The sequence below is a fragment of the Paroedura picta genome, chromosome 10 (genome assembly GCF_049243985.1).
Source record: "Paroedura picta isolate Pp20150507F chromosome 10, Ppicta_v3.0, whole genome shotgun sequence".
Taxonomy (NCBI): Eukaryota; Metazoa; Chordata; class Lepidosauria; order Squamata; family Gekkonidae; genus Paroedura; species Paroedura picta.
The window spans coordinates 53,910,057-53,934,628 of NC_135378.1; the positions used below are offsets into that span (position 1 = coordinate 53,910,057).

Below are 24,572 nucleotides of genomic sequence, written 5' to 3' on the forward strand. Positions count from 1 at the left end.
CCATCCCCATGGCAGCTGTCCCTGTTCTTTTTTGTTTTCTAAATTAAACTTTCAATCCAATGAAGAGTCCCGGGGAACTCTGAAAATTCACTACATTGTGACAAGTGGCTAGCCCTAACAAGAAATAGAACACTGCTATTTTTGGATTCTTTTTCTCCATAATACAACCTATGATTTTTGCCTAAAAGTTCATGATCTAACACTTTGGCCAATGTGTTGCCGTTTTGTAATTTTAATCATTAGCTTGCACACATCAACAACAGGACAGTTTGAATTTATTTAAAATTCACCTCAAATGCAATGTGTTAAGTTTTAAAAAAATCACAATATTTCTAATTTAAAAAGAAATCTTGTTAAGAACAAAGACAATTTACATACTATAAAAGAGGGAAGGAGGTAAATTAGGCACAGTATTAAGGCCAACATTCATTAAAACAATATTAACATATTTCTATGCTCATTCAATATTTAGGAGGTATGGATGTGAAAAAACTACTTAAATGTATCTGTATCAAAATGTATGAGTAGATTTTCCATCGTGTTGTAATTAATGCATTAAGTCATTTGTGTACTTCAAAACTACATTATTTTCATAGAGCTAAATTAGGATTCTAATTCAGGAGAAGCTGCTATTTGAAGAAGGGGTAGTGAATGAATATATCAAAGTACACAACATGAAATCTGTACCTGGGGGAAGGGCACCTTTTAAAAAAACGAAGAAGATAACTTTGATATAGCACATCTTTTCTTTTTTTTAAAAAAAACACCAAAACAAAATGATAAAAGATATCAATTGCATAGGAATTTAAATATAAGGCCAAGCAGGAGACCAGGCATAATAAAGACCATAAAAAGAGCACTAGGGTGTCAAGATGAGAGTAGTTCCATTGGAATTTTTTTTTAAATCACAGTATGCTCTAGTACTACAGACAGTGAATGTCAGACCGTCTAATTTTCATACTAAAAACCAATACTGAAGTTTGGTAGAAGTAGAAAACTAAAAGTTCATTGTTTAAACCTGAAAGTGTGTAGCACCACAGTGCTAGGTACGTACCTGGTGTTAAGAGATTCTACCTTCTGCAAATAATGTAAAAGTTACCACTTGCCAATAACTGTTAAGATCACTCCTTACTGCACACCACTGAAGGTTTGCAGGCTTACTTGGTGTTTAATTCTTCAGTGAAAAGATCCCACCCTGCAGAATCTTCTGACACTGAACAATAAACACTGTCATCAATTAAAATATAACAAAAGCTCTTCTACTACTTGCTATTGCATAAGGGTAGATTCTAAACCAATAATGTTTATTATTACTAACTCACAGCACTTATTGTTAGGAAGGTAACCTGTAGACTTCCAAGTATTCTTTGCAAGTATTAAATATAAACATACATATTTAACAAATCATCTCTTGACAGTTCAAGTAGATTAAATTGTTAAACTATTTCTTCCTAATTATTTTGAGCTATTAAAATTAATTTCAAACTTTTAAGTATTATACAAGTAGCTTACTTCCTAGAATGGTATAGTATATAGTAGTGTCAGATAAAACAATGTTAAAGGAGATTAACGGGGAAAAGGTGAACCAACATTTTAACAGAAAAAGTGCATTAACATGTTAATGCTACAAATGTGTTAACTTAAGGCCAAGACATCTTTTGGGGCCTAAGCAATACTATTGTACACATTATTTTACATCTTTTGAATTACCCAGATGTCACAGGTTACAGGATAATGTCATAATTTCATCTTGTCTTGATCTACATGTATTTTTGAAAATGCATTTATTAAAGAATTGTCCAGTGCCATTTTATCAATTCATGTTGTAACTGCAGCTCTTTTATCAACATTTAAGGAGGAGGAATAGAAGATCATTTTTTTTATTTTACACTTTTTGCTGGTGTTTCAGATTCTGTCGATTGCCTCCCATCAGTCCAAGCTTCCCGTGTGCTCTTCAGTGCTAGTGTTTTTTGTTGGTCAACTACAACATAATCGACTCTTTCATCAGCCACACTGCTTCCTGAACCACTGCTCTTGGTCTGGAGAGCAAAATAAATAAAGGAAGGAGGCGGTAAGCTAACACAGGTTTATGAATTTGATTCAGGATCCCTTCCCTTGCACAAGTTGCTTCTGAAAATGCTGCCCCCCAATTACAGCCCCTGCTACATTCCAGAATAACCTTTCAGAGCAAACAGGACATTCTGTTCTTTTCAGAGCAGTGAAGCTATATTCATAGTTGCAGTACTCCCTATGGAACTGGGAGACAACTCTGTTAGCGAATATTACAATTTCTATGTTATTTTAATAAACACTTCACTATCTCTTAAACCTAACTTCAAAAACAATACAATATAGAAAACTTAGATGTCCTAAGCTTAGTAATAATTTAAGGTTTTGTGGCATTCCACTTTAAATAATGTTTGCCAGGTTTAGCTAGTAGACAAATCAAAAATTACTTGATAAGGACCATTTTTAATTCACTAAGGCTCAAAATAAAGGGATTTTTTTTCTTTTTAAGGTTATTTTCATTCTCAGATATAGGGGAATACAGACTGAAAAGGAAAATGTTAAGCTATTTCCTCATAGCAATGCTTGCTAGCATTGTAGGCCCATCCTACGTCCTGCTTCTTAATGGCTTGGAATGGCAACTAAACTCTACTCTGGCATAAGGGAATATAGCTAATGCCAAGCCACATCAATGCTGTACTGATGTCAGCACTCAGACCTCTTCTCACATCGAGTGACAGTTTAGAAATAGAAAACCATAAACATCTGTCCTCTAATATTATTTAAAACATAAGCAGTATACTGCCTGATCCAAAATGACACTAAAATGGATGTCACTCAGGCTAACTCTGGACAATGTACTGTAGGAAGGAATAGCTAACCCACTAACAACCTCCTCCCCAACCCAGGGAGATGCATGATTTAGGACAATAGAGTTCCCAAGAATCTACCAGCTAATCCAATCAGGCCCCATCCTCACCTCCCTGCATTCATTTATCTTAATTAAACAGCTTCCTAAACCCGATTGCTTTCCCATCTACTCATCAGGAATCATTTACACCTATAGTTCAACTCCCAGACCAGTTTTCAACCCCAGAAATCCATCAAGGTATTATTTACGGGGGCTAGCATTTTGCCCTATATCAAGGGGCATCCTGCTTCATAGCGGGGTATGTGTGTGCTTAGACTCTCCATACACCCCCACTTGCACGATGGCCTGCCTATTCTTCCTGTGAAATGCTGCTGGTTTTGCTGCTGTCTCTGCTTACCTGTTATCTTCAAAACAGTTAAATATCGGCTTTCCTAAAAGCTGTTTTCTTCCCTCTTCTCTCTGATTTCCTCTGTATTATCTTTGTGTTTTTCAATGTTTTATGTATGTTCTACCCTATTACCCTATTATTTCCCCTTAATAAAAGGCTTTCCCAACAAACAGTCAATTGTTTTATCTTGAAGAATTCTCTAAGGGAACAATCCCTGTAAACATTTGGTGAAGATTAGGGTAAGAATTTGTCCCGATTTAGCAAAAAATAAAATAAAATAAAAAATAAAAAACACCCCAAAACCCAATAACATAGAAAATATCAGTATTTTCTAAACTGAATGCAGATTAGAGATTCTGTTTTGACTATTGGTACTGCTGACCTAAATCAAAGCCAAATATTTCCAGCTTTTATTTGGGGATATTCAGTCATTCTGATCAACTGGGGCTGCGAGTCTGATTTAAATCCACATCTGCCTTGCCCCCAAAGGACAGTCACTATCACTTAGGAAACAATCACCTGCTCTAGCAGCCTAGTTTTTTTATCAGGAATTCCACCTTTGGATCATAACTAGTCAGCTTTGTTTACCTTGCGAGGTGGGGTAGATTTTCCAGACTCTAGGTCCAGGTCTAAATACTCCACTTGTTTATCACCTTTAGGTTTCACCATAGGACTGCTTCCGCCATCAAGACTACTACTGCCAAACAAAACCTGAAGTTGAAATGAAAACAATTAAATCAGAAAATGTGATAAATAATAGGAATGTAATTTTCAACATATTGGAAACTGACAATATCAATATAAAATTTTGATCCCTGTCTTGGAAAAGCAATATAATTCAAAATCAACTCTGGCTTTAGAACAAAGTTCTAAAGTCCAGTGGCATCTGCAAGAATAACAAAATTCAGTTCTGGGTGTAAGAGACACAGTATGCCTTCAACCTTCCTGGACATTCAATAGGTGACTACAAAGTAGCTATTTTATTGCAAAGGATCTTCAGGAATAGACTAGAAAGATAAATTGCTAAGTTGCAAGTTATTACAAAACTCAAAATGATGGAATCCCCAGGATTTAACATGGATATTGGTGTCTTATTTCACTAATGCGAACTTCATTCGGCTCTCACATCCGCATTTTGACATATATATTTCCTTCACTAGGTTTTCCCCCAGAATTAAACCCAAGCAAATGGTAACCTTATAAGCAAAGGTTGTTATTCCCGTTTGGTCCTTGAATCTGTTAAACATCTTCATTATGCTGTACACTAATTTGCTATTTCTTTATTAGCTGTATTTTTGCTATTCACATTTTACCAAATGTGTAATTCCAATCTTAGCCATATTTATTGCTCAGTTACTTATATATCTTGACTCTAATTGGCCTTTCCTGGAAACAACGTCCTCCTCTACCTATATATAACATTTCAGGAAATCTGTTTCAATGTATTTGAAGGAATTTGCACCTAGACATAACAAGTCTCTCACTCATACCCAGAATTGAATTTAGTTGGTCATGAAGGTGCCACTGGACACACCTATTTGTTAACTCTTGCATTTGCATGTTAAATTATTGCCATTCACATATTTTATCAACTGCCTTAATCCAATCTCAGCTATAATCGCCTAGTTACTTATGCATCTTGGCTCCAACAAGCACTTCCTAGCAACTAAACCCCCACCCCCATATATAATGAATGGTTGTGGAAATTATGTTTCTAAATCTCAAGAAGAATGCTTATACACATAACCTTATACCTTGAATAAAACTATGTTGGTCATAAAGGTGTTACTGGACTAAAAGTTTGTTCTGCAGCTTCACACCAACATGGCCACCCACCTGAATCTAGCTCTGGCTTTCACTAATGTTAAGACTGAGATACAGCTGCAGGAGCCTGTCCCCAATTTGATCCCTATATCACAAAACCAAAATAATACAGATGGAAGCATACCATACACCTGAAGCATGCAACATATATCTCAATAGTTCTCAGTTTTACATTTTCTTTTTTCTTTTATAAGGTTGTCAGAGTCCAAGATATGGAAAAAGTTTACAATTAAACCCTTATTATTGATAGAACTGACCACCGCCCCATATCTTACAGCTAAAAAGTTAACAATAATACATGCTTTCATATGAAAATGAAAATCAACATACTGGGTCATCACTGGACTGATTTGGATTCATAGGTACGTAATTCTCTTCACTGTCATGTGAGTCACTACTGGACGTTGTGCTGTGAACTGAATCAGGTCGGGAAGACAAAGGAAACCTGGAGGAACTAATTGACAGGAATTCTTTTTGTAAAAGCCTAGATTTTATGTTTCTGACAAATATTAAGTATTTCAAAGCAATGACAGGTAAATTTACATTGCCTTATAATATGTTACGATACGATACGATAACATTTATTGTGTACAGCCAAAGGCCATTACAAAACATAATTAAAAACAACATGGTACAAATACGAATAAAACAATATTTCTCCAATATTGCGTACATAAAATTGTAGACAAGGGCTACTGAGTTTCAATTTTTAAAAAAACACGGCGTATCAAGGTGGGGACACTTGTAAAAAAGCTTTGGCTCGGATCTTTCTGACGGCCAGAGCAAAAAGTGCCACCCTATATGAAATATAGGGATCGACATCTGATAACTGATAGGTGACTTTATCAAAATCAGAAGTGGGGTGTGAGTTTGGTAGTAACTTGGCAAGGAATTTGCCCCTGGGTTCGGAGTACTACAATCTGAAGCATTCTTCCTTAGGAATCGTGTTGATTTCAACTAACTGGGACCTGCTACTGACTCAATAATTAATTATTTATAAAATATATATGTCCCGTCTCTTCAGTCATTGCTCAAGGAGGTTCACAAAATAAAACAAGATACACTTAAGCAAATAAAATTAAAATAAGCAAGTCATTAACAACCCAGACAATAAAAACTCAGATAATAAAAAACAAAAACTCATAGCATGAACAAATTTAGTCTGAAATAGTACACTGTACATTTAATAGGCTGTCTATTACACATGCCTATTTCACATGTGAATGAAATGCTATATTATAGTATAAATGCATTACTTACTCTCGTGTAAAAGTTCTGGTGATGGGAGATCTTACAGGAGCTGGCAATTCTTCCCATTCAGGTAGAGGTTTTATTTCCAGAGGTGCTGGTTTTACTGCATAAGGAAATAAACAAGTTTGAATTTTGAAGGAAAACTGAAATTGAATTTCTCTGATGAACTAGATAGCCACTGAAAAAAAATCACAAAGGAAATATTAAGACCAGAAAATACATTTTATTTCTCAGAATATTTATTATATACTTTGTATTTAACATCTGAACATTCTGAAAGCAGGCTGTTAAATACAGTTTGTATTATATGGTCTCAAACTTTGTATTTAGACTCTTTTGATGGAGTCAATGACATACAGGCTTAACTGAGGTTATGTGTTTGTCTTTCAAGCTAGGATTGCAAACTACGGTTAAAAGATGATTTGTAATCCTGGTTTGTATGGAAAATTCACTATAATTTCTGGTCTAGCTGCAACAGCAAACTACAATTTGTTCAATCTAAAGGTGGAACTTAGCTAACTGAACCAAAGTGCAAGAGAAGGAATGTGAGAGCACAAAATTTGATCATGTAGCACATATGAACTGACAGTTCTCAAACTGGATCAGTTTGTTAGGGAAGTATCATTGGATGTCACTTTCAAAGTAAAGGTAACATGTTGATTTCAGTTGTAATTACAATCCGAGCAATAATTACAAATATAACAATAACACCCTAACTGGATCTCAGTATGGAATTAAAAAATTTCTAGTAATTTCTAGGAATCCACATTGAAATTAATAGAAATTATGCTATTTAAGAAATCTTTGAGCACAAAACTATATTGGGACATTACTGCATTTTTTAAAAGCATGCAAACTAACTCCAACTGAAACAGCACCGGTAGCTCATTTCTGTAAAAAATAAAAAAGCAGCAATTTAAGAAGTTGCTCACATAACTTTAAGTCCTTTTCATATAGTGTTTAAGCATCGGCTAAAACTGCCTTAAAGAATCCAGGTATTTATCTAAGAATAAGGGAAAAAACCCTCTTTCATACAGGCTCAGGGGACAGCACTATTTAAGAAGTGTTTGTTGCTTTCATAGCAATACTAGAAACGTTTTCTTGGGAGCAAGCCCCATGGAATAGACCTGAACAGGATTCTAAGTAGGCTACTAGGTAGATCTTCCAAGGCTTTCTGTTCGCAAGCATTTTAAATAATCCATATGTATGTATTGAACTTATTAGACTTTTCTTCTGCTTTTCCTCCAAAGAGTTCAATGTGATATGCATTCCCCCCATTCTATCCTTACAATTCTGTGAAATGTGTTAGCCTGAAATACTGGAACACCTTGGATGGCCCATATCCAGCCGGTGCTGAGGCAGCTGCACTGGCTACCAAATGTGTTCCAGATCTGGTTCAAGGCTTTGGTGGTGAGCCTTGCACTCAGTGGGTATAAATCTGCTGGTGGTCCCCGGCCCACTAGAAGGATGCCTGGTCTCAACCAGGGCCAGGGCCTTTTCAGTCAATAACAGCAACAACAATGTTGTGACTAGTCAAAGGTAATCTAGTAAACTATACAGCAGAATAGGAAAACTTAAGGTATTCAGGTAAAGATTTACAATAAAATACTTTATAATTACTTTGATGTACTTTAAATAATTGTTAACAAAGACTTGAAAATACTCCACATTCGCCCTTCCATCCATGACTAAGAACTATATAAGCACAGTTTCCTATGGCAGCCTGGCAGTGAGGCTGACTGAACCCTGGTCAACTGTTTAACACTGTTCCAGCTGTGCATATAGTAATACTGCTTCCAGTAACTGATCTCACTTGCTATACTAGACAAATTTCCTGTATCTTTGCATTAGTAAACGTTTGTTAATATAACCTCAAGGAATGTAATAGTCATTAAAATATGAACAGTTATACAAATAAATTACGAATCGAGAAAAGCTACTTTAACATACATCATATTCCATCAAGTTTGTCTGCTGTGAGTATGCTTCTGCTCAAGAAGAAAATAGTTTGGCTAATGTACTGATGAGTAGTAATGACAATGTTTTACAAGAGCTTTGTTTTTAGAAAACATTTTCATAGTGCCGAGATCATGCAGTGCCAGAGTACATACCCTTTCTTCTTGTGGTAAAGTCACCTATGGTTTGTGAATCTGTTCGCTCTAAACCATGTGGTTTAGGTCTTAAAATTTTAGGGCTCTGACCTAATTGGTAAAAAGAAGAGTCTCTCTTATTAAAATGATCTTTCAAAAAAAAAAGAACTGGAGAAAATGGAATCCTATCAATAAGTTACCATGCCCCGAGCAAAAAGAAGAAACAAAAGCAAGCAGCTGGTGAGAGGAGTTCTGCAGTGTGGCTAAAGAGCTCATGCAAGGGCGAAAGCACTGTGCCCAGAAAGCATGCACAGAAGCTTCTTGAAGGAAACAACACGCAGACCAGGTAGAATGCCAATAATAAAATAGATGTTACTCCATAAAAATCTGGTTAATGACTGTCTTTACAATGGGATTCTGTCCCAAACTGCTGGGGCCTTGAAAAATCATGCTACCACACTGGCTACATCTATCACTGTTAACCGCTGCAATACTAAACAGAACTATATCATTTTAAGTCTACTGAATAAATGAGCTGAGAAGAATTCAAGTCTGCTTAGGATTGCACTGCATGTCTGTTAAAACAAGGAAAGCACATCCAGCAATTTTCCCCTCCCCTTTCAGCAAACACATGCCCAAGAACATCATCCTCAGGGAGGAAAGGTGCTCCATGGACAGTCTGTATCCTGTAGCTTAGCGATTCCCCAACCTGTGGGCCGCGGACCACATGTGGTCCTTCGACTAATTGGAGGTGGGCCCCGAAGGACGCCTTCTCCCCCCCCGGCCCTTTACTTCACCCCCCCCCCAGCCCTTTACAACAAACTTCATTGTTGTGGCGTGTCTGTATCTTATTTTGAAGGGATGTTTAAACATTACCATAGCGATCAGAGAGCGCTAGGGCAGTGGTTGAGAGTAGAGGAGTAAACTCCCCCCCCCCACCGGGCCTCAGTAAAAGGCGTTCAGTGGTCCTCGGTGAGTGGTCCCCGGCTTTGAGTGGTCCCCGGTGATAAAAAGGTTGCGGACCACTGCTGTAGCTGACTGCCTACACTCAGCATAAGGGGCACTACAGAGGCACTATATAAGTGGGCTGCCGTCCAGTTTTACAGGGAATGCCTGCCCACTGGGCTTCAGCAAGTGGAGGAAATGCATACATATTTTATAGAGTGTTTCCAATGTGATTCCAGAACAAAGTTGTGCTGCAAATATTGTCAGGGAAGTGCTGAATTGCCAAGGTAACAGAGCTGGTATGATCTTCAGTTATAGGGAAACAAATGCCTGTTTATATCACTTAACTGTATTAAACATCTTTAAAATGCCATCATTTTGATTAATTTATCCATGCGCTATGCTTATTTCTTTTTCCTTTGTGAATCTTTTCCTTGATTTATTTTAAGTTACTTTCCCACTGCCTTGGTGGCACAGAGTAGATCCATAACATTCTAACGTGCAGAGCTGAGATCCATATGCTATTTTTTGTGACTGATGTTTAGCAAGATGTATCGTTATGTACAACCATTTGCCTTTGGGGATGAGCATTATGTAGCTCTCACCACTGCACTATTGGAGCCAAAGCAGCCACATGAAGTGACCCAGAGATCATGGTTATATTTGGCAAAGTTAGTTTAAAAGCACAGCTGAAGCTGTTCCTTCCTGGGACTTCACATGTAACAAATTTCATGCTAAACTTAGGGCAGTTTTCAAACAAACATCTTTAAGCTGAACACAATTTTGGAATGGGAGGAGCATGAAAATAATATTTAGATGATCACACATGATGGTAACACATGCATTGTCACTACATGTGTGGCTACTGAAAGGGTGTGGCAGAAAGCCCTTGGGAAATGCAACCTATATCTGTATGCGTTGTTTACAGAGATTAGCTGCCAGCCAGTATTTTCAGTGGTACTTGCCAACACAATATCGGGATGAAAAGAAGCAAGTGGGGATCCACTTTCCGAAAAGAAGAAATGACAGTCGTTATCATGTGTGGGGAAATTAAAAGATGAATTCTGGGACTTCAAAATAGAGCTAAACTTGTCTTCTAAGTTTTTTTTTTACAGTTGAGGATTCAGTCTATCAGCCTATAATTTCACTGTTAATATACCCCCTCCCACACACACACACACACACACAAACACACAGTCCCATGGAGGCAGACACAGCTAAGCCAACATGACTCATATTTAGGATCTGCAAGACTCTCTAGAGATCACATTGCAAGCTGCCAATTGCCTTTGCTTTAAAGCTTCCCCATTGGTCCTTTGGAAAATTAAGGCAATCCTATGGTCATTCCAAAGGAACAGACATTTTATCAAACTTCCCAGCATTGCTAGCTTAACAGGTTTTTAAGCCCACTTGTCCACTATAATCCAACGAATTACAATGTCTTAAAATTGTCACCTATGCTGAGGTTTGAGAAAGAAAGAACAGAAATTTAAAGTAAAGATGAATAAACTGAAACTCCTTTATTTAAATGTAAATTAACCAGATCATGTTTCTTTTATACAGAAATTATATTCTTTGCCTACATCAGGGAAAATTCCTTTTAAAATAATGTATACATATTGTATACCACCACTTATTCTGAACTTATCATTGGTAACACAATGAAATGTCAAAGGGATATTAAATGGAATTCTGTCACAGTTCTGCAGGGCCTGTATAACTGAGCTCTTATGCCAGGTCTTTGGTTGAGGACAGGGCTGGTAAGATCATGGGCCCTTCCCTAGTTGAACCCAGGACATCATGCCACTCCTCAAAACCCCGAGACATGATGCTGTGTAGAGTGGGGGGAAGGGGTTTTCACCACCAGGGTATGTTGGTTTTAAGGGGTTTTTCATGGTGATTTTATTGTGGTAAATGTTTTGTTCCCTACCACAAGTGGCTTTGGGACTGGCGGGATAGAAATTAAAATAAAATTTAATTAAAATAAATAAATACCATAATCAGTTACTGCCAGTAGCACTTGGTTGTTTTTTTTTAAGAGGCATCCCAATTACATTTTATCCCTGACATAAAATTCCCCACAGTCCAGAATTCAGCACTTACATGATATTCCAATTCCCATGATATTCTCATGGGGAGGAAGAAAAATGAGATCCATATGACATTAAATAATAGGGCAGTGCAAAAGAGGATAGACTTGCTGCTAAATAAATAAATACAATAAATAATAGCTTTTAAGGACATAGAAAAAATGGTAACCCATGATAAAAATATTGGAAGCTTGGCCAATATTATACAATGAATAGTAGCTATTTTTTATTTAAAACATTTTTAGCTGCCCTTCTTTCTTGCAGCACTCAAAGCATTATATCATCATACAATGTAAATAAAACAACAATAATGGACCACGATTTTAAATCTGTTAGGACCGGTTCACAACCACAAATTCATCATAAATTTGGCAGGTTCATGACCCCCTGAACCCAAGTTTTGGAGGAGACATTTCACAGACATTTTGTCCAGTTGTGTTCAAGCCATTTAAACCTAGCAATTGGCAAGGCAATCTGTCCCTGAGCTGTTAGATTTAAAGGGCTGGGCCATTTAAACTGCCCATTTTGCTCCCCCCTTTCAAAAGGGGAAGGAGCAAAACAGGCAACTAAAATGGCCACCAAGCCTGCTGGCCATTTTAGGCTGACAGCAGATGGGCTTGCAGGCCCTGACATAAGGCTGAAATGGCTGCAAGCCATTGTAAGGGCTGCAAGCCATTTCAGGGATCGATTTCACTTCCCCCCTCTACCATTCCAAAGGGAGGGAAGTGATCCAGCACTGAATCACTTGCAGCCCTTTTGGTCCATGGACCAAAATGCCAAAATGGCTACAAGTAATTTCAGCATCACTTTTGGATACTTAACCCCCCTCCATAGGACTTGAACCACCATATTAGGGTGTCCCTTCATCTTGGCACTGACAGGTGTCTCAGCAGGCTACTTTGGTCAATAGTTTCAAAGGGTCACATTGCCCTATCTAGTGTTCATGAGAGGTTATCAACCAAAGCAGTCTCTGTTCCAAATTTTGGCCTAAAGCCAGATTGAAACAGGTTCAGAAAGTTGCTCCAGTTATTTTTCTTCCATTCATGCACATTTTCCCTTCTTAATGGTACATATATCTCAATCCACCCACACAATTATGTAGGTTTCTCTACTAAAAAGCCCTTTTTGTACTTATTTAAAATTATGCTAACAGTATCAAAATAAAATCACACATAGAAAAGAAAGGAAGACTGATTGACGTGAGTCTATAAAAATGACATGTGGATTAAAAAAACCTTTTTTATCCTATTATCAGTTGAAGATGCCTCATCATCTGTGTGATATGTGCGATGTATCAGACATTTGAGGTATGTTTACCCAATTCTGTAGATTTTTAAACATTTAAGTCGATAAGTATATGTATGGTTGGAATCTGTGGTTCACTCTTACAGAGGACTCCTTCTATTGCAGAGAGAGCTCCATTCCCCCAACCCCTCCAAGATGCCTTACTTGCCCAACAAGGAACCACTGGATCGAGCTGGCAGACGAATAAAGCATTTGCTGTGTCTCTAAGCAGATGTCATTAATTAAACATGAGATTTACAATGATGTTTAGAATTTCCACTGCATCTGAAATGTTATGTACTTTACCTGAGCACGCTGAACAAAAACAGTATTACATCCCCAATATAAAGCTAGAAAGCAAAGGCAAATTTAAGAACTAATTCTGAAGAAAAGTTATCTATCATCAATGGTTCCTTAAGCAAAATGCAACATGTGCTCATGCACAAATACCTGTGTGTGAGGAGAGTTCTTCAATATGATTAAAACTAGTTGACTTTTCTCTATTAGTCCCTTTTTATGTAGAAAGCCTTATCAAATTTTCTTGTTTTCTGAAATTATTCAAAATCATTTCCTTTCTGTTTTAAAAAAACCCCTCTGGACTATAGAAAATACTCAAATTTGTGAATATGGCTTTGAAATTACTGTTATCACCTCTGCATTGGCCAGCAGAATTAACGTTATAGTGCTCATTAGTGCAAGCTACTTTAGGCCTACTGAAGAAAATGGCAATACTATAGATCACAAAAGCCTCATTTCGACCATTACCTCCTTGAGATCCTCTCACTGAACATTCTAAATCCGAGTACAATTCTTTGATCGCAAGAGGAAAAGTTGTTCATGCTATTTCAATAATAAGACTACATCACGGCCTGCAAATATCAAACGTGCTTTGATTTATATGAACACCACCCTGCTGTGCGAATAGAAGTCAAGGATTATTTCAAAGTGAATCTCAGTTTGCTAGCAATGCTGCCTCCAGTGTACCATCACCGTAGCATGCAAGCGTTGAAAGGTTAAAGCAGCAAAAAGCAGAATTACCAAGAACACACACAAACCAATATACAATATTCTTAAAAGCAATATTGAAATTATATTCATTTTCAAAAATATGCAAGACACACTCAAATATTGTGGTTCAAAAAAAAAATCCAAAGAAAAGCTTACTTGTCTTTGGATTTATAAGGACTATATTGTTCACCATTCATTACATTGACCCATGCTTTCAGCTCATGCGGCCTCTATAGAGACTTACAAGGCTTTCAAAAATTAATAGATGCTCTCCCTCATTTATGTAAATAGCTTTGAACTGTGAGAGAGAAATGCGGCATTGGAATGGCAAATACACATGCCCAGATAGACCAATTTAAAAGAGACAGGATTGTTCAGTGGGTGTACTTGTGAATAATAGGCTCTTTTGCAGCCAGAATATAAAACTGATACTCAAATTTCACTTTACTACTAATTAGGGTTTTTTATACATGCAATATTTAAAGCAACAGCATTTGCCAAAATAACAGTGCAAACGAATTGTTAAAAAGCTGGCTATAATTCATTCAGACACAGGAACAGTGTATTGTACTTTAAAAATTGCCGGAACATTAAGCTAGTTTGGCTCAGATTCTGTACAAAAATTAGTTTACACTCCCTGAATGATTTACAGTTGCTTTCTCTAAGAAAGGTAATAGTATGTAAATTTTTGATTGGTAAAAATCTTTGTGACAACAATCTTCATAGCTTTTAGATAACTGTACTTTTATTTTCCTGATCTTGTATTTATATTGCTGTCTTGTTTTCTAACTAATTTTTTTTCAGTGAAAGCAACCCTCCCCCGAAGTACTAAGTGATCAACTTACCTTTCCTGTCTGGTTTGAGGTTCCTATCCACTGGTGGAGGTTCACATTCTGCAACAGGGATTGGTCTTCTGGGAGGCGTCTTTGGACTGGACCTAAACCCCATGTGTGCTGGTGGAGGCACTTGCATTCCAAACAGTGAAAAGTCAAAGGTGCTTGGGGTCATAGGCATATAGTTCATTTCTTGGATGGGTTCAGTAAAACTACTAGAATGCTGTCGAGGGGGAGAGTTTGGGTTCATGGGGACATAATTTTCATCCAGTTCTTCACTTGAAACACTTCCCACAGTCAACAAGCTTTTGTTTTTCTAGAAAAGACATTTAAAACCAAGAAAAATAAATATCATCCTAATCAAGAGAGAAACTTTGTTCTATTAGCACACATTTCTTTCACCAAAACACTGTATCAACTCTAAATTGCTTGTACCACCTATACTCCTTGAACAGATCCAGGCCATGGGTGTAATCTATCTGGGGGTCAGAATTCAACCAAGCCAAGGTATACTATGTTCAACCTGAAAAGCCACGATTCCCTTTATATCCTCCTCCTCCTATTTCTTTGGTAATTGACTGCCACCAGTTGTACACTTTTTAGCATTATGGATGATGCAACAGAAACTTGGCAATCTTCTCTTTTCTCAAGCCTACCCCCACTATTAAACCTGTATGCAGGAGGATATAGCTTGCTTCCCCACCCATCTGTTGTCACTCTATTATGAAAAAATAATGAACTAGCCCACATTATATTAGACCATACATGGTGTGCAAAAGATATTTCATAGTATCTATCCTTGTTCCGTAGCAGAGAATACATGGGAGCGCAAGTGTTTGATGCATCATTTCAACATCAGAGATTGATGGGTCATTTCAACATCAGAGATCCTATCAATACTTACAAAGTGGTTATGAAAGCCTTCCAGTGAACTCGATCTGTCATTTGGAAATGTTCGTGGAGTAAAATAGCAGTCTTGAGAACCAATGTCTAAAGTAAGCAGAAGAAAATAAGCATTGTCTTCTCAACTTACACCCCACTGCATAAAAACACGTGCAATTATGTTTGACTAATCAAAGCAGGAGAAGAAATTCACACTATGCCAGCTTTTCCTTGTCTATATTTGTTTTAGCACCTGGTGAGACTCATTGCTCTACTCCTGATATTTTAAAGCACAAATACAACATATCAAGAATGCAATAAAAAAACATTTGTTTAGTAATTGGTCTAAAATTCCAGAAGACATAAATTTTTAAAATAAAATTAAGTAAGGAACAGCCCCATTCCTACTAACATATTACAATGGTTTACAAACAAATTTAATGATTTCCCCCCTATAAATATCCAATGATACATAAAGGCAAAATAGAATAATTATAAAATGATACACAGATCAGCAAACAGTGGACAAGCATCTATCTTACTGGATAACACAAGTAACAACAGACTCTTCCTCTTTGCCTTTACTTCTTCTTCCTCCCTGTCCTCTTTCAAGTGCTTATCCTTTCTTCCTTTGCCCATCCTGAGCCATTTCTCTAAGAGCCCTTCCACCATCTCCACTTTGTTCCCTTCTCCCCACCGTCATCCTCACATACCTAGCATAAGTTGAATTCCAAAGCAAAAGGCATTGGGTATGAGTTATTTTTTAATTAATTATAATCAGTGCATTGCTCTGTATAATGGAAACAGGCCAAGGGAAACATTTTTAAAGCTGTCATCTGTTTAAAGAAGTTTTGAAAGTTTATTATGAATTGCAAATAATAGTGGGAATTGATTTCCATTTCTTGATTTTTAAATGGCAGCCAGAACAAAGAAAACTGGATTTCAGTGAAGTCAGGATTAAAAAAAAATTGGTTTAGACGTGGCAAATGTACAAAATAGCTCGGCAAAAGGCTTTTGTGGTGCATAAAACAAACAAGATATCGAACAGTGAGCCTCAACAGCGCCATCTTGAATTAATCCTGATGTATGCAAGAAGTTCATTACTATATCATCCCATTACTTTTTTATTTTTTGTTCAGTGGTACTGCATTAGTCTAGCCTGTAAGTTTCCCATTCACAGATTCCCAATTCTTAGCTGGCAAACCACCCTTTTGTGAAGCAACAATGACAATGAAGGAGATAATCAATATAAAAATGCTAGCCCAAATGAAAGGCAATTTTCCTGGAACCTTGGGCAGTCTTTTCAAAACTTTTTCAGGACAAAAGTAACTAACAGTGGAAGGGTGAAGAATGTTCTCCTCCTGTTCTTCCTCTGATACAAACTGCTGACTCACAAGGAAACTTTACAATGGAAAAAAAAGGCTATCAAGGCCAGCTGTATTGCCCTGGGTACCTGGGGACTTATTTCAAATGCAATTTTTATATCACCCAATGGAAAATAGACTCTTTTGAATAATAACATGCACAGCAGTCAAGACAAGAGGACACCAACCTTTACGAAATATGTTTAAATCCACAGTGGAAATAGTGTTGCTACGTGACGGAAGCATGCCTCCCGTAGGGATGCAGTAGCTACTGTCGGTGTCTGAGGCAGTACGGGAGATGCTACACACCTCCACGGGAGAGCGGTCAGAAGGATGATGAGGTTTTGGTGGCCGAGGTGGAGGAACATCTGGAATACTCTCTAGCTTTGAACTTTGAGCCAATGATCCTTCTGGAAAAGTTCGTGGAATCTGATAAGTATTTCCAGGTGTTGGGGGAATGTCATAACTAATGGAGAAATGCCTCATCTGTGCATCAAGAGACGATGTGGTAGACAGGGCACTGAAAACGTGTTGCTCTCCATCTGCATCTGTCCCAGAAGGAGATGCTTTGGGTAAAACATCTTGCGAATAACTCCTTGGCAGGTTATAAAGGCTGCCATCTACTGACACTGAGGCAGCTCTTGGCGGCGGAGAGTCGTACATACTCTGCTGTTGGAAAAATCCATTCACAGCATGCTTGTTCAGAGATTGCACAGATGTTTTATGAGAAGGCACGTTGTCATTGCAGTCTGTTTCAGAAGAGGCAGTTTTTGCTGAATCAGCCTGAAACCTATTGTGAGATGAAAAATGAATTTACTGACATGTCCAGATTATTTCAGTGACAAATACCTACCAGAAAAAGTAAGACCAAAATAGCAAATTACAAAACTTGTGGTTTTATCTGAATTACTGACGTGCATCTACAGAGCATGAAGCCCTTACGCTAGAAGCGGGGAAGGAGTAACTTCATCCTGACTTAAATACCACAGGGCCATAGAAGCTGCATAAGGGGGTGTCTTTCAGAGATTCATAAGAGCATCTTAATGACAGAGCATCCTTAAAGTTGTAGCGTCCACATCAACTTGTGACTTTAAGACAAGGAAGAGTATGCAAGAGTAGGAGAGAACACAACAAAGTTCACGTTAAGGATGCTATTCGCTTATCTGAGGTTTCAAACTATGCCAACCACAGTCTACCACAATGGGCTGCTCCTCCATTCCGCTGTATCTGAATGTCTTTGTGGCAATGAGGCAACTGAAGACCTTACACACTATGTCTTAGACTGCTCCCTCTAGGACAATCCGAGAAACACTGCCTGCTCACTGGTGCACTAGGAAATTTCAGAATTTTATTTTGTTGTTGCCAGAAAATGATACTTATGTTTCGAATACAGTTGCATTCTTTGCTCTTCCCACTAGAAGACTTAGATCCAATTTATGTAAGCAGAATTTTTAACATTTTATTTTCCCCCCAAAATGAAGAAGTTTCTACTAATTCAAACATTTTAGGTATTTCTAGTTACCATATATATGCGCATATAAGCTGAGGCACCTAATTTCACCCCAAAATGCTGGAAAACATTGACTCGCATACAACCCGTGGTGTTTGGATAGTGTTTTTTTTCTCCTTTCCTCCCCTCCCCCCTGTTTTGGGCAGGATCTTTTTTTTCCTTTTTCTTCCCATCCTCCTCCTACCTCTTTCCCTGTGAACTGTCTTGCCTTTTGATATCCAATCCTGTGCTGCTTCCCTTCTTCTTAGCTCCGTGTTCTGTCCCCTGCACTTTCCAGGCCTTCCTCTAGGGGCGTTTCCTCCTTCTGCTCTCTGTTCAGAGAGCTTCAGAGCTTCCTGCAGCTTCCTGCACATGCTAGCCTCATGCTGGCCTCCTTAAGGCAGGGAGAGGGGGAGGCAGAGACTGTTCTTTCCCTCCAGGGCTTGCTGCGTCTCTCCTTTGTCCTGTTTCTGCTCTTCAGGCAAGTATACTTGTCTTCCACCTTCCTGTATTGACTGGCAGCTGTTTTTTTTTATACCCGTATAGAAGCTAAGGGGGACATTTTCAGCTTTAAAAAAGGGCTGTAAACTCAGCTTATATGCAAGTATATATGGTATTAGCTTTTAAGCTTTATTTCACATTATTATGTGTGGGTGTTTCTTTAATATTCAATCATGTATGGATTTTGTATCATTGTGATGGCCCATGGCTAATGCAATAGACTTTCACTATCACTAAAAGAGTGGCAGAGAATGGAATTTAGCTAAGTGGAACAGGATGAATGCCTTCAGAATAAGTACTTCCAATCCATCAGAATATTTACTTTCAAGCCATTTAATAACCAAACAGATACAAATACAAGTTAATTCCCTTTTCTAATGACTGAAGACAATTTTGAATTAAACCTTTTCCACAAACAACCCCTCTATTTTTAGAATTACAATAATAAATAATTGATTGTACTTTGTTCAAGTTTGAAACAATACAATCATCAGCTGCTTCTATAGAAATAAACAAACAAAATGAATGCAAGTCACTGTTCAAGTATCTGTTTCAAAAAATTGTCTCAGAGTACTATAAGAGGGGAAATGCCATTAATATTAGAGGACTTGGACTGGGATGCTCTCCAAATTCCATTCCAAGCATCATTTTTATTGCATGAGGTACTAACCTGAATTGAGGGGACTTATCATCTGAAAAAAACATTATATACTACATACTAAATAGAATGCACTTATATATTAAACTTGCCCCATCTCCCTGAGGTCATAATAGAAGATTAGATATCCTGGACTTTTTATTCCAAATGTGTAGTCAGGTAACCTGTTTGTATAAGAGGTAAAAATTACGAGCCTCAAGTCTCAATAAAAAAGGCAAACTATAAATAACATAAATAAAGTAAAATGAACTCAACTTTTGGATCTTCTTTAAGAGGGGCTACATAGCAATACTGTAAACTGGGCAGGGAGGGAAACCTAGGCACTACATAATCATGCAGTATAAAACACCCAATCTCTTCTTTGATTTATTTTAAATCATAAGGTGCACTCCAGCCAGAATCTTCTTTGTACATCTAAATATCTTAAGTAGTAATTATTTGTGTTGTCTATTAAAGTCCACAGCACAACGTGCAATACACACAAGCGAAAATCATTTCAAGCAAGTTACAGTTCTAGGGTTAATTTCTAATACAGACTCCAAACAATTCTCATTACACTCACTGCAATGGAACCTTTTTACTTTCAAAATCCTCCAGAAGTAAATACTCTTCCCCTTCTTCCGAAATAAGGTAAGAGCTGGTTTACAAATACATCACAAAAATTGATACAGGTCAGTAAAAGTAAACTAGTGTTCCATGACTAACACTGCTTGCGAAAACCCTCTCATAAATATAATCTATTTTGCTGAAGTTGGTATGAAAATGTCATTTTAGATAGTACAATAATAAAAGGTAAGTAGGTTAACGAGTATAGTGCACTGTCATCTTGGCTATAATATGGGCCACAACCCACTAAAGAATTTGGTAAGCTTAAACCCACTAAGTTATCTGGGGTTGTGAACAATTAACTAGCCATGATCTTGAAAAATCATCACAGAGGAGCAAGAGGGAAAAAGGCATAAGGCAATATTAGAATGGCTTTCTGAGTCTAAAATGATAAATAGCAAATGCCATTCATTGTGAGGATGAAAAGTCTGTTTTCTGCAACTACAACAATCTTTGGAAATATGAAGAAGAGTCGGTTGTGTGGTAAGATTACTTTTTGAGGTGGGTGAAGAGTCTCAAAGCGGCTTATAGTCACCTTCCCTTTCCTCTCCCCACAACAGACACCCTTGTGTGGTAAGTGAGGCTGAGAGAGCCCTGATATTACTCCTCCGCCAGAACAGCTTTCTCAGTGCTGTGGTGAGCCCAAGGTCACCCAGCTGGTCGTATGTGGGTCACCAGATTAGAAGTCCACACACCTAACCACTACACCAAACTGTATACCTTTATGCAAAAACAGTTAAGAAACATTTACCTTGCGGATTCAGGTTTCTTGCTCTGACAATTAATTAGTAACAGGTAGTCTTGAGGATCTTCTTGACTGGAGGCAGGCTCTAATGGTGGAATATTAATTAGCTGGTATGGAGGAGGTAAAGATGATTCTGCTTGTGCAGAAGTGTTGACAGGTAAGGGTAATTCAGCAGAGGCCTGTAGAGAACTGCCAGGTGGCTTCACAGCATCTACAAACACACAAACATATAGCAACATCAATCCATGCATAATATCTTTACCTCGAAGGACTAGTTCTCCCTGTAGATATCTGTGTGACCATTACTGCCTTCCCTTGCTAGGGTGTGATAGATTGCTCACCAGATATAGGCTTTTAAAATTGTCATTCCCTTGTTCTGGAATAGGCTTCTATGGAGACGTGAGGATGGCTTTCACCATTCTGACTTTCTAGAGGTTATATGAACAGGAGCTAGGAAGCTATTGGGGCCAGTTGGTAAGTGGATTTGGATCAAGGCACTAAAATATGCCTCTGTATTCACTGACCACTCTCCTACTCGCATGGCCCTGCAGCTTAGCCAGTTGACCTGTGTATTTAGGATTCACTTGATGTGTTCTACCTGTTATGATGGGAGATTCTTTTCTGACCAGTATAGAATCCTGGTTACCTCCTACAAAAGGCTCTGGATTGGAAACCCCCATTTATTAAGGTAGGCTCTGGCCGCCATGTTCTCCATTTGTATCAACAGACATCTGTGTATGATCCACTACTTGAAGTGTTGTATTGCCAGTAAGATGGCTCTGACTTCTAGTATGCTGATTGGTAGGCTTGCCTTTTTCTTCATCCAGGTGCCATCGAAGACAACCCCCCCCAAACCTTTCAGACTTGCATCTGTGAAGATTTGAATCTGTTGGTACACTAAGCAATATGTCCCACGGGTGAGATTCTTTCTTTTGTACCTCCATTTCAACTGAAGATTCAGCATGACTGACCTGTTTTGTCTTTACGAGGGAATGAAGTGGCCTGAGAAATTTTTTTATCCCCCTTTCATGCCATTTACCACTTAAAGGTAAAGGTAAAGGTATACCCTGTGCAAGCACCGGGTCATGTCTGACCCTTGGGGTGACGCCCTCTAGCGTTTTCTTGGCAGACTCAATACAGGGTGGTTTGCCAGTGCCTTCCCCAGTCATTACCGTTTACCCCCCACCAAGCTGGGTACTCATTTTACCGACCTCAGAAGGATGGAAGGCTGAGTCAACCTTGAGCCGGCTGCTGGGATTGAACTCCCAGCCTCATGGGCAAAGCTGTCAGACGGCTGCCTTACCACTCTGCGCCACAAGAGGCTCTTAAGAGGCATTTACCACTTATATGCCACTTTTCTCTACCCGATGGGAGTCTCAAAGCGGCTTACAATCACCTTCCCCTTCCTCTCCCCACAACAGACATCCTGTGAGGGAGGTGAGGCTGAGACAGCCCTGATATTATTGCTCAGTCAGAACAGCTTTATCAGTGCTGTGGCAAGCCCAAGGTCACCCAGCTGGTTGCATGTGGGGGAGAGCAGAATCAATCCCAGCTTGACAAGCCTCTGTATTCACTACTAATAGGCCCTGCACGCTTGCCAGTCAGCTATGACATGCTCTTCATCTTTATCAGCTCCCTGATGACCATCTGTGTTTTGAGAAACTTTTTTTCCAGAAGAAAGAACTTCCTTAGTAGTGTGTCCATGATTACACCCAAGTGGAGAATCAACTGTGTTGGTGTAAGGATAGTTTTGCTCTTGTTAACAAGGAAACCAACGTCCTGCAAGGTCTTCAGCACCTGTGAGATGCTGCTCAGCGTGCTGGCTCAAGTACTCAATCTCACAAGAATGTCGTAGAGATACGAATGCAAGTGCATTCATGATGTCCTGAGGTGGTTGACCAATGGCTTTGAGAAAACTCTTGGTTCAGTCGCAAGGTTGAACGGGAGGGCCCAATACTGGTAGTGATCGTTCCCTCTGCAGAACCTGAGAAATCAGCGGTGAGGTAGGTAGATGGGTGCATCAATGTACGCCTCAACAAGGTCCAAAAAAAGTTAGTTACTCTGCATCCTGAAGAGATTCCACAATGCAGCGGAGCGTTTCCATGCAAAACCTTTTTAGCTTGATGTACCTGTTTATGAACCTCAGGTCCAGGATTGCTCTCCAGTCCCCATTTGGTTTTGGAACCAGAAGAAGAAAGAGTATATTCCTGCGGAGCGCTCTGAAATGGGAACTACTTTGATTTCCTCGATGGAGAGAATATGATCTATTACATGGATCAAAATCTAGCTGGTGGAATGCACTTGAATTATACCTTGTAACCTTGTTCCACAGTATTGATTTTGGAACATTTCATTTTGCTTTGAATAGTGTCAGGTGACCTCCCAAGCTGGCCTGCAGTCATGCTTTGCGCTGGCAACTGTCATCTCCATCTACTTTGTAATTTCTGTTACCTGTGCCCCTCTTTTGTCTGGAGTAGAAGCTGCCTCTTCTTTGCCCTCTTCGGAAGTGTGCCCACAATCCTCTGTGATTGTCTTGGCAAAGGTGCTATAGGATACTTTGTATATGAAAGGAACTAGGTCTGTTATCAGTGTTGCATCTCATGTATCTAGGCATCACGCTTATCCTTTGGCTTGATTAGGACACGTTCCAAGGCCTCTCCGAACAGGTGATCTCCCTCAAAGGAATAGGCTGTCATGATAGTTATTGATTTTATGTCTGCAGGCCATGCTTTTAGCCAAAGAAACCTCCTTGCTGCAGCTGTGGACACCATGGCCCTGGATTTAAATATTATGCTATCCAGAGTCACATCTACTGTGAAGGAAGCAGTCTTTAAGAGTCTATTTACTCTTTCAAGAACCCTGGTGCTGTCAGCTGGCAAAAGCTTTATCAATTTTCTTGCCCACATGATGGCTGCCCTGTTCAGGATAGAAGTTGATGTTACTGCTCTGTCATCGACATTGCCTCATGCGCTCTGCAGAGTGCCATCTCAGTTTCCTTATCTATTGACCCCTAATGTTTCCCTCTCCATCCTCAGAAACTACACCTGGAGAGTGGATGGCATCGATGGAAGAGACCTGAAGTACTTCGTCACCATATTCATGAAGTTTGTAAAGACTTTTAATAAACAAAATAAATTGTTTGTTAATTAAATGTGTGTCTTTTTAAAACTCTGCTCTCATTTTTTGGAAAAATAGAGGGAGAGGGTACAATTTTGGGGCAGCCTCTACAGTAGAGAAGAATTCCTCTGCGCCCACGACTGCCCTGCTTTTTTTAGTTTGGCTTGCCTGTGGATCAGGTTCCTCAGATTGTTTTAAACTGACTGCTGCCATGCCTATGGCTAACATGTATCATCCTATTTAAGGAACCTGCCAGATTGATCTGGAACCAATACTTCTTCAGTGATTTTTCCATCTGAAAAAAAAATCTGAGTCATCTTAAGGGTTTTATGCAGCATCAGAAGAGTTAAAATGCATGGATGACAGGATCCCCTCTTCCTGGCAGCTTTGTGGGCCAATTATGGGAGCACACGTGGCCATAGCCAATATTATACTGTTGCCCATAATAGCTAGATGAGTGATGTGGGGAGCCTCCCCCTTTAGAAATGGGGCCCTAATTCTGGCAAAAACCCACAATTTCTTGTCTCGTGGCTTTACAAAAAGACAATAACGTTTCATAACTGAAGGGGTTTTTGTCCTCCTGATTCACGTGAACCCTGGAAGGACTGTCCATTGTGTC

The 24,572-nt window shown here is 38.7% G+C and overlaps 1 protein-coding gene and 1 long non-coding RNA gene across 6 annotated transcripts in view; one reads left to right on the forward strand and one right to left on the reverse strand.

The window, feature by feature from the left end:
- Positions 1-258: 258 nt before the first annotated feature.
- The window catches only part of GAB1 (GRB2 associated binding protein 1), a 93,648-nt gene continuing 69,334 nt past the window's right edge, over positions 259-24,572 (reverse strand). For 2 of the 5 annotated variants that reach the window (XM_077300203.1, XM_077300207.1), the window contains 10 exons: positions 20,843-21,047; positions 20,048-20,122; positions 17,026-17,627; positions 15,496-15,581; positions 14,604-14,907; positions 8,453-8,542; positions 6,351-6,444; positions 5,421-5,544; positions 3,855-3,977; positions 259-2,039 (listed from right to left, as the gene is read on the reverse strand). In XM_077300203.1, the coding sequence (XP_077156318.1) occupies positions 1,881-2,039; positions 3,855-3,977; positions 5,421-5,544; positions 6,351-6,444; positions 8,453-8,542; positions 14,604-14,907; positions 15,496-15,581; positions 17,026-17,627; positions 20,048-20,122; positions 20,843-21,047 (1,862 nt within the window). In that variant the 3' untranslated portion in view covers positions 259-1,880. The remainder of the gene's footprint in view (positions 2,040-3,854; positions 3,978-5,420; positions 5,545-6,350; positions 6,445-8,452; positions 8,543-14,603; positions 14,908-15,495; positions 15,582-17,025; positions 17,628-20,047; positions 20,123-20,842; positions 21,048-24,572) is intronic. The other 3 variants (XM_077300205.1, XM_077300204.1, XM_077300206.1) reach the window with 3 other exon arrangements.
- Positions 18,397-24,103, forward strand: LOC143819086 (uncharacterized). Its single transcript, XR_013224779.1, has 3 exons — positions 18,397-18,807; positions 21,664-21,753; positions 23,872-24,103. It is a non-coding gene; the product is annotated as an uncharacterized LOC143819086 (long non-coding RNA).